Source organism: Monopterus albus, unplaced genomic scaffold (assembly GCF_001952655.1).
Source record: "Monopterus albus unplaced genomic scaffold, M_albus_1.0 scaffold88.1, whole genome shotgun sequence".
Taxonomy (NCBI): Eukaryota; Metazoa; Chordata; class Actinopteri; order Synbranchiformes; family Synbranchidae; genus Monopterus; species Monopterus albus.
The window spans coordinates 880919-891988 of NW_018127968.1; the positions used below are offsets into that span (position 1 = coordinate 880919).

At 40.8% G+C, this 11070-nt stretch overlaps 1 protein-coding gene across 1 annotated transcript in view; it reads left to right on the forward strand.

Annotated features, from left to right (window-relative positions):
• Positions 1-3222: 3222 nt before the first annotated feature.
• LOC109964399 (receptor tyrosine-protein kinase erbB-4) overlaps positions 3223-11070 on the forward strand; it is a 300706-nt gene continuing 292858 nt past the window's right edge. The window contains 1 exon segment of the mRNA XM_074527649.1: positions 3223-3766. Coding sequence (XP_074383750.1) covers positions 3688-3766 — 79 coding nt within the window. The 5' untranslated portion in view covers positions 3223-3687.

An 11070-nucleotide genomic window follows, 5' to 3' on the forward strand; every position in this document is an offset into this window, starting at 1 on the left:
AGAAATCAAATGCCGCATTAATTTGAACACTTAAAAATAGTCAGGCGATGCCATCACAAGACACTTTGGAAAACAAAACCATTTCTGATGTTTAAAAAATGGAACTGACAACAATGTGTCATCTCTGTTCACTTATCCAAGAACAGCCCGAACTGTAGATACAATCAATGGCAATCTTTGCACTTATCATTATGGAATGAGAAAATGACTAATAATGGTAAAATCCACTTTTTAAACAGAGTAGAATTTGCATTGTCAATAAAAAGAAACACTTTGGGTGTTAAATGCAATGATACATTGTTGTAGGAGTGCTATCAGTGCTTACAGTGATTAATGCATGCAGCCATACTGATACTGCTTTAGTGTCTCCTCGCTGTGTAAAAACACTGAAATACTCCAAAGTTTTGTGATAGTCTTTAAGTCCTTTTGTTGCCTTCCTCAGACAACTTCAACTTCATTATCTATTCAACAAACCATTTTGTTTTGACAATAACAAATGCCTCTACGTTTTTCCAGCCCTGGCATCTACAAAATGAAAATAAATGATTTTTTTTTTGAAAGACGTATTCGTCTTCTTTCTCCCTTACTGTTTTGAAAAGATAAGGGCACTCAGAAGTATGGTGTTATCTACTATCAGAGGGCCTTTTGTTTGTATAGATGCATATGACTTAACTGTTGCTTTGTCATTCTCAGAAAGAGACAATTTAGTACTGAGTGCTGGCGATCACACGTTTCATACTGAGGCTTAATTTTATCTTTTGGAAATTTCACTTTTAAAGTACACTTTTGAAGCATATGCTACCACATGCAGACACAGACAGAGGTTGGTGGTAGTTTTAACCACACAGAAGTACTCTCCATATCTCCAAGGACAGCCATCTCCTTTTTTAAAACACTTTTTTTTATGCTTTTACACAATTAGCATATCTTTTCTGCACCGGTGACTGTATGAAATGTCTATACTTACTGCAAGATCTGGTGTTTGAGGCGTTATTGTAACTGTAGCTTTCAAACATGGTTCAGTTATTTGCCAGAAATAATCCTATTTAACATAAAAGTAGAACAAAGGCTGTGAAAAAGAAAAAAAAAAAAGTTAATAAAAAGTTAGCTATGACTAACTAGCAAATCATCAGTACAGGACGTGTATTTCAATCCTAAACTTCCTTCATCTCTGCAACATGTGGCTGGGACAGTTTATCATATTGAAGGTTTATCTAAGTGTGGGGGTGAAGTGCTGTGCTGCAGGGAGAGATTGCCTTTACTTGCACAGCACCGACAGAGCAAAACAATGTGCTGCATGATAAAAAATTGCTTCATAACTCTCACATTGTGTGTCTGGCATCATTATGAGGCACAATAGCCTCTGGAGGGCTTCGGCTTTTATTGGCGTGCCTCTTGCAGTAGCAAAGTCTCATCCATTAAACAAATCAGGGGGTTATGTATTAGATTAGTCGTACAGCAGGCACCGGGGAACGGCCAGAAGAACACATGAAACCTCGTCTCATTCCCTTTCATAATCCCCTGGAATAAATTACCTAATTGACGGCATTAGGTTGATACTGTCAGAAGGTACTTCTTAAGGTGTAATGCATAACAGTGCTAAATTACATTTTGGTTATTAAAAATGATGAACAGCAGCTATTTGTGGCATATTTAGAGTGAGGCCTCTTGTTGTAGAATACTGCCAGACCTCATTTTTCCATATTTCTTAATAGATTTGTGGTGTCAGTGATATTAAAAGCTCATTTCTGCTGAGGAATATTTAATAAAGCTTCTGTGTGATAGGAAGCCAATGTCAAACAGAGAGTCAGGAAACTAGATAGTGGCAGCTTGGACAGCCCGCCCCCTACTGTGTCACTGCCCTGGGCCTATAACCTATGAGGTGAGAAATGGACTGCCCCCCACTGGTGAGGGGTCAATACTGCAGCAGAGGTTCAAGAAGTGCCCCTCACAGTTCAGTGCATTATTCATTCCTCAGCCAAGCTGAACACAACAAGGCCTTTTGGCTTTCTTCTCAGTGAGAACTATATGAATCCCATTTGCTTAAAGTGTCAGATACACGTGGCGCAAGGAAGTTCAATTGACTGTTCCAGGATCAGAAAAAAGCAATGAGCCAGGCAGTGTGTGTGTGCAGGTGTGACCTCCCTATGGCTAAAAGAATGGTGTTTAAGGACAAGTACATTATTGACAGATAATGTGGTGTACTGTCAAATTAAAAGGTAAACTGTCTCTTTCAGTTACAGTAAAGCTAACAAGTTCTTTGAGACCATAAATGTCATAAAGTGCCTTTGTCGCTTCAAAGACCCCACAATGATATAACTCATTTCCAGCTGATAGTGTATGGTGCTTAAATAAATCATATATATTTCTTTTTTAAGTAATTATATTACTTTAAATTTAAATATGTTGTGACTGAATCTGATAGACTGCACATTATTTCTTTGCCATATTAATAAACCAAGCCTAACCCAAACAACACAAGATGTGTGTAAGCGCGTGAGATAAAACTTAGGTTGGGGAAACGGCAGAGTGGCTGATTTCTGCCCAGATGTGTGGACATATTGTAACTCCAGGAGGTCTTCACCCTTCTCCCAAAGTGTGAAAGCAGGCAGCTGCTTCAGAAAGAAATAACCTTTAGTCACAATGTTTCCTATATTCCCATTATCTTTTCATTTTTCTGTCACCACAAAGTCACTGCTTTCAAACTATTACAAATAGCTCAGTGAGCACAGTATCAGTAAACCTATTTGACTTTTATTTGTGTCATTTACATTGAGCCACCCCTGGGGAGAAGATTACTGATAAGTGAGGAATTATAGGAAGCTTTGCATTTGATATAGACTGAAAAAAGTCTCAGGTTATTTTCCTCACGGCACAACTGTGTTGTTACAAAATAAAGCAACTTTTGATAAGACGCGTGCATGTTTAGAATCCATGGATCTACAGAGCAAACTGACTATTTAATTCACTATAAACCCGATAAAAGCCTTTATAAAGAAATATATTTTAGTTCTAAGTATCACTTTCATCATCCCCGAAGAACAACATGCACAGTTATATTTTAAAGATATGAAATATGGATAAGATCTTCACGCACTGGAGCCACCTATAAATGATAATCAGCTCTATTTGACCAGTTACACCTCGGAATCCTTCTCGCAGAATTTATCTCTGCTCAGTGTGACAGGTGCAACGGAGCCGACGCACAGATTCGGTGGGTTTTGGCATCTTATATCAGCCAATGACAGCGCGTATGGAGTTGAGACTGGCGGGTTTCGGGATGATCGTCGCGTACCTGTGCCAATCACAGCGTCCGTAGGAGGAGCTCAGGCGCTCGGAGGTGTGTTTGAAGAATACGACTCTACAGCTGCAGATTGTGGCCAAGTCTGGGAGTAACGGCATGAGTACTGGTTTTTACTGTTTAGACCAGCTTTACATTCCACGCGTTGGAAACTGATATTCGAATATTTCAGCTTTCACGTCAGTCACAAACTAAGCCTGCTCGTACTGAGAGACGAAGCAGAGGACAGTCGAACAAACTGTAAACTTAGTCAAAAGCGACTAAAGTCCTCACAGTCACAGACTGAAGACGCTACGGACGCAAACAATTCGTCCTTTCTGGTTGTTTCAAGGAAAGATACACTGCTGGACATGTGAATTTAAAGGAGATACTTCCCAAGCACAACAATGAAACCAACGACTGCTTTGTGTTGCTTCGGCTTCCTCCTCACTTGCTTCTTGTTTAGGTCAAGCTCTTCACAATCAGGTGAGTGAACGCCATCAGTCTACTGCCCGGTGTGCAAATCACAGCCTTTGTTAAGCTAATCGGTGCGTACTGAGTGCAGTGGCACAACTATCCATCCATATACTTCTACATTAATGTTGGTCTTTTTACGCGTGTAACAAGAGATGTGCCAGAGCCAGTCCGCACCTCCTTCACTGATTTTTACTATCAATCCTGAATCCTGCTGTTGGAGAGATGTGGTAAACACTTGCAATGTAAAGGGAACGACGTACAGCATTGTGATACTGAGACGCAGGTGACAGTTTGAGCAGGCTGCAGGTTGTAGCAGTACATTTCTCTTGTAATGAGCTGAATGAATCCGAGGACGTGTCTTGCTCTGTCTTCGTGCACAGAGCGGCACTGTTGAATTTGGAGATAAAGGAGAGTGTCTAATGTCATCACACGTGTTCTTTAAACACAGTTTCGACAGAGTGACAGCTTCGCTGTACAACAAGGCTCCTGTGCTCTTGTCTTCCCTCCTGCGGATTGACAAGCTGTCTACTGCGCAACTCGGTTTAAAAAGTTCTTTCTTGACCATGTTCTCGCTTCTCCTGCAGAGAATGTATCAGCAAATAGCTGTGGCAGTAGGGATGATAGGTTTAAACCCCCGTGTCGTCTTTGGTCTATTTAAAATATCGGTTTGTATGGCAGCGGGTTGTGCGCATCAAAAGCTCTGTCACTGCAAGCGCATCAATTTGATCCAACTACCGCGTTGGTAGGGACGCAGTTGCAGACAGACTGCCGTTGTTGTGTTGTGGTGCTGATCCTTGGAACTCTCTCAGCTGTGCAAAGGGTGGTAACAGTTGTGAACATTCATCCATATGCATTGTGTAATCGGGAAAAAAAGCAAAGCGGATTACTGTGAAATTGCATTATTCCTTATTTTTGAGTGAGTCCCCTTAAGGATCATGTGGATCACAGTTTGACAGTCAAACGTTGTAGTGCACAGGACCATCACTGACAGTGGCAGTACCATTTGTACAAAGCAGCGGCGCTCTTTACGCACAGGAACCTATAGGTGTGCTCACCAAGTGGTGAGAGGGAGAGAGCAAATAAATATTAACCGAATAAACGAGATCAAAATTGTCCTCATTATGCAAAGATTATAGATTTCCAGAAAGCCGTTTGCTTCCTCTGTCCTGTGCCTTAAACCTGCGCAATGAAATTATTTTGACTTTCCGTTTAAAGCGAATAGATTTGAATATTGAGGGGAAAGAGGATTAAATTAATCACACAGCACAAAACGCATAAACATAAATAGAACTCATGGTGTAATATTGAATCTTAAAACCATTAAATTGCTGGATTTTATTGTCATGGAATATGGAAAGGAATTGGAATCAGATATTCCACACGTCCTGTAGTTATTTGTAATGAGTTCGACTGATCTCATTGTGGTTTGTTGGGCTCGCTGCTTAAAAGTCTTAACAGAAGTGATACAAACTTTTTTCAATCTCAGTTCAATTAGCACAGCTTGTTTCAAGATGAAACATCCAGAGACACATTTGCAACGTACGCCCTCCAATTTGATTTCATAAGTGAAATGTGCGCCGCTTAATGCACAGGCCCACCACTGCAACTTAAGCTTGGCAAGATCCTGCGCAGCTTTAAAGGGAAGAGAGGGTGAATGAAGTAAAAGGCTGGATGCGGCTCAGAGGAAAGGGAGAGGGGGATCCGTGCCACAGTGATGAAACAGTCAGATTAGTCTCATCTCACACGTTAAAGGACTGTTGGAGAAACACGGGCCCATGTCAGCTGAAGACAGGTTCAGTTTTAGGAAGAATATCTCACAGTATTAGAAATCGGCTATAAGTATAAACATCAGCATGTTGATCAAGGCGGTTGATTTATCCCGTGTCCAAGTGAATAGTGTTTCCAGAAATAAGATAAAATACATTTATTCGAACAGAGCAGAGAGAAAATACAAACTATGCCTACTTAACGCTCCTGTGCTTCAATAACCTGGCTGATACTTTTTTTTCTGGAAGCATGCAGCTTAAAGGTGACAATGCCAATCCTCTTTCACATAGGCAGGCTGGTATAGAGCCCCGACATTTAAAAATATATTCCGAAGTTAAAAAGGAACACAAAAAAGCCATATACAAACGCAAGAAGAGCAGATTGTACAAATATCACTGTGTGAATCAGCTTAAAGGCGGATTAAGTCCTGGCAGTGAGAGCGAATTGGCAGAGAAAGGTGATGGAATATGTGTGCACGCTAATGTCTGTGTTTGTCTGTGTTTGTGTGTGGGTATGTGAGCCTGCGCGCGAACGAGTTGTCTGCATGAGTTGCAATGCTGTAACCAATGTGAATATGCGTAAACAGTGCATATATGCACGCACTGGCGCACTTGTTCTTCCTTTTCTTAATAATGTAGTTGTTTTTGGTCCAAACCTAAATCTCCTCAATGAGTCATTAATGCTCCAGGACTAAGTGAACCACGTTTATGTAAACATGTATCTGCTTGGTGTTGGTTTGACATTGCTTTTCTGTAAAATATCACTTTGCACAATCAGAGCCTTTTCTATAACTCCTTGTTTTCATGTGTTTATTGCTGAAAAGTTCCCACATTCTGTAACTTTCCCAATCTGAACTGTGTTCTACCAGTTGAACATGCACAAATATCACCTAAAACCGAAGTTAAAGTTTCCCCATGACAGTAGGTGCATCTCTGGGAGATGCCACAGGGTCCCCACACTGCTCCTCATTTGATGGGGCTGTGTATTGGAGCTGGAGGACAGAGATGGGAAATGCATACAGCTGCCAGCTCTGAAACATATGGCCATATTCAAAAACTCTATCAATGTTTAGGAATTTTTAGATATTTTGTTCTCAGGCGTAAAGTCGTCTGTTCCAGATGCAGCTGTGAGTGGGTGCTTTTTTAATTAGTGTAATCACTGCGATGGAGAGAAACTACCTCCTTAAATGACCCTGTTTTACAGCTCGAAGCAGTTTTCGTCTCCTAATTCAAATTCTGTCTGAAAAGGTGGCTGGGCTAGCGTCTAAAAAAATTAAATGGTAGTTGAAAGATCATTTGGCAGCTATACCCCCCTGCTCTACTACAACCTTGATTATAGAGTGGCACCCACCATTCACTGCATTGAAATTGACAGCGCAGTGTGTAGCTGATAGGTGAGTTCATAATATATCACTGTTTACAAGGTGTCGAGTGAGGAACGGGAAGAGATTCAGCTAGTAAAAGAAGACATGAGGATTTATCTTTTTTTTTTCTTTTTTATTCTTTTTTTGCTCCCTCACCACAAAGTAGACAGACACGTCTCGTACACTATTTATTGTTGTGTTTTTTATTCCAAGCTGAAGTATAGGGGAAGAATGGTGTCACATTTGATGGCCCACACAGCTCTGCTTTGCCACAAAACCCTCTTACAGACATATCTTTTCCTGCTGTTGCCCGTTAAGGGAGCTTTGACCCTCAACTGACACCAGGCTTTTTATCAGAAGAATGGGAGTCTTTGATTAGGTGGTGATCCACTTCCATTTGTTGGAAAAAGGAATGTGAACCTCCTCGGCCTCAGCCTGGGTGAGAGATGAGGAACAACTTACTGTAAGGCCATCAGTCTGCTATATAGCAGAATCTGCTAGTTTAACACCACAGCGATTCAGTCTTTCCTTTCTGAGTAGCCAAGATGAGTTGACAGAGTTGATCAGTAGCGACTGACAGAAAAGATGTGATTATCACTTTATTACATTATTGTTTTTCCCCTTTCTGGTGACTTTTTGTTGATCTTTCCTTTGTATGACAAATTACAAAAAGGATGGTGTCATATTGTCCATGCACTGCCATACTGACAGCAAAAAGAAGACAAGAAATTTCCATTTGTATTTAGTTTTTCCTCTCCTGCAGATCTCACCCTGCAGCCAAATGAAGAATAAAAAAAACCTTGTGTTTGTGTAATCTAGACTGTGGAATAGTGGAAGCCATTAAGTTTCCAATAAATCTCTCCACTCCTCAACAAACCAACCTGTTTTTGGCATCGAACAACTGGCATTAATAATATATGTGTAGCACCCATAATGCTACTCAGGAATCCCTAATGAGAAATCGCCGCACTATTCCAACAGGGACTGAAGGTACGTGTGCAGCGGCCTCACTAGTGAGCCTCTGACCTTCTCGTCCCTAATGGTGTGTTTTTGGTTTTAATTTCCTGTAGTGTTACTGTCATTTTCTTTAGTTACTAGCAGGGACTTGTAACTTGAATACATGTGTAGTTTTTAAAAATGTATTAGACGACCACAGATTTCTTTGTCATGGATGTACAGAGGGTATTATTCTGCCGGTTCATTTCCAACGGCAGAAACTGTTTTCCAGTTTTGACTTGTTGATGGCTTCATAATAAGTCAGACTGTCGGCAGCCAGTAGAAATGATTGGATCATATATATCGGGTGACCTTTATAAGCGTCACACCCTCATTTATCACCTGCAGTTATAAATATGCCGTGTGTTTTGCCACACATAATTGTCAGCTTGGCTATTAAATGTCCTTTTTGTGAAGGATGTCATAATTGGTTTGGAGCATCACCCGTGTCTATTCATGCTTAATGTGGCCAGCTGTTTATCATATGTGTATTTAAAATGCAAATTCTATGTTTGAAGCCCGGTTTACAAGCAATGAAAGTACTGCGAATTTGATAAGGTTTGTTGTAAATGGAATTGTTGCTGTTTTTCACTCCTTTTATGTTTCTCTGCTTTTATGGTGTCTTTGTGCTTTGCTAAATTGAGTAAGCTTTCAGTTTGGTTTTTTTTTTTTGTCTGCGAACGAAAGAGAAGGGAAGAAGTGACACCTACACAAATAGAAATACTGATACCCCCTATGCAGCCCAGGCCCTGAGTGCTGAATACACAGCAACTAAAGTCCATTTTTCCCTGCATAGATTTACTCAGTTTGTGATTTTGTGTCATCATTGCTCATTGTTACAAGGGCTAAGTCTGCTCTTAGGATAAATAAGTGATTTGTACAAACTGGGAATTTTAGATATATACAGTATATTTTTTTTTCAGTAATTTCCTTAAAATGACATTTGTGAATTTTGCAAGATGACAGATAATTATAACATTTAAATATTCCAAACAAGGCTTTCTTGTGTTAACTGCATCATATTTTTTGAACTGTTGCATGTTTCTAATAGGATTCACATGAAGTTGTCCATCGGTGTGGACTGGTGCCAGTGTGTCTCGTGCATTGCCGCACGCACTCCAAGACTCAGTCCCACACACCTGCACACAGACCAACACATTCATGGTGCCTTCACCCTGGGCTGTCAGTCTGACGTAGAAGGCAAATGTATGAGATCCAGGCCCTTGCACGTCTCACTCCATGTGTCCTCTAAAGAATGCAGATGTCAGGAGTCTGAACGTGCCATGTGTGTCTGTCAGTGTGTGAGACCTTTGATAGCCTTTGTTGTTTCTGCTGTTCTTCTCACAATAAGCCCATTTGTCCTCCCCATCCTCCTGGAGGGCAGCAGGAGGCACCAACCCTTTTGACAGCCACTTTTTGAGGGTTTCAAAACGGGGTGACAAATGGTGTAGGAAACATGCGCATACGCTGTTTGTGTGTGTGCTTTTGGTGGCTGTGTTTGTGTGTATGACTGGATGGTTTGCGGGAGAGAGAGGTGACTGACAGACTAACTGTGCTCCAGAGGCTCTGTCTCTGCTTCACTCTCTGCTTGTTCCTCTTCCTCTGCCCACCCTCTGCCTTCATCTGTGGCTTTTTAAGCCTCCACATAATGTGGGAGCATTAAAATGACAATGGAAATTACAGCTAATCTTTGTTAAGACACACTCATTACCGCCACGTTGTAGAATGAGAGTCTGATGATAAGAGTTGGTGTGCCGTGTTTTTCTGTCTCTGAAGCGACAGCCTGACATATCGGAGTGATGTGTTTTATTCTCACTTTTTTTGTGTTATTTTTCTATTCCTGCTCACAGTTAATAATGGTGGCGAACATATGAAAGGATGATAATAGGCTGACAACTTGGGCATGAAAGACTAGCTCCACCTTCAAATGAGCTTTTCATGCAGTTCTGCATGTGGGTGTGTTAAAAAGGCTGATTTCTCTCAACTCTCTCCCTCTCTGGCTTTCCTCTTTTAGTAATCCCCCTCTAAAATATTCATAGCTCATCTGCATTTACAATGTAATTACAGACAGGCTTTGAGTGATATCGGATATGGCCGGCAGAACACAAGCCTCACGCAAATTCATTATTTGTGTCTTCAAATAAATGCGAAACAGGGGTGGGATGTGATATGTGGGTTAAGGTTTAAAGTATTTTTTTAAAATAAATTACAACAAACAATATATTTACTCACTTTGTCAGCCAGTACACTTGTTGCAGGAGCTCCCTGACATTTCATACCAGGGACCCATAGTGAGATATGTACAGTGTGATAGACTTTGTAATGTATTTATCTTAGCGGCCTCGCATCTGAAAGCAACTTTTAACTGTGTATCTGTGTTGGCCTTCGCTTAGTACCAGGGGAGCAATGTGCCCCGTACGCTATTCTTGCAGGTCGATTTTTCACTTGTGTTAGAGGAGAGGGGGGCCGGCGTCCTTTTAAATGAAGCACTTGGCGTTTGTGACCTGTAATAAATGAGTTTGCAGTTAGTCATGGCAGCTGTAAGGAGACATCTGGGAGCAAAGGAGAGGAGATATTCAGACTTAACTGGGAAATGAGGTTGAAAAATGGCTGCACCAGTTATGCTATTGCTTACGCCAAAAGTAATAGTGGTAATCCTATTGTACAATTTTAGCAGGTTACTATACAAATGTCACAGAAAAAAAATGCAGTAAGATAAGGGTTATACCATGGAGAGGATTACTGTAATACCATCAAGATTAACATTAATCATTATCACAGTGGCCGATGCTGAATAACATAAGACAAGCATGTGAGTACAAGAAGCGCAGTATAAACTATGGCTGAGGATATATAATAAGTCTCTGTCTCTATGAGGCAAATAGTTATTCATCAAGGATGTGGATGAGGAGAAACAGAGGCTGCATTGAAGAAAGAACCAGAGTGAAACAGGCTGAGTAAAAGAAAAAAAAAGGGGGGGGGGGGTTAAATGAATGATCAATTTTGATTTGCTCTTTCTCACCAGGGACACCTTGGCTTTCTCCAGTCATGACAGAAAAGAACAACTTTGTAAAAAGTACTCTTCTGTCATTAGATTTTTAAAGATTTGCTATCAAAATAAGAGTACCTTATACTCTTTCTAGTCTGTATTAGCGTGGCTGTCACTGGTGTGAAGCAGCAGTCACCC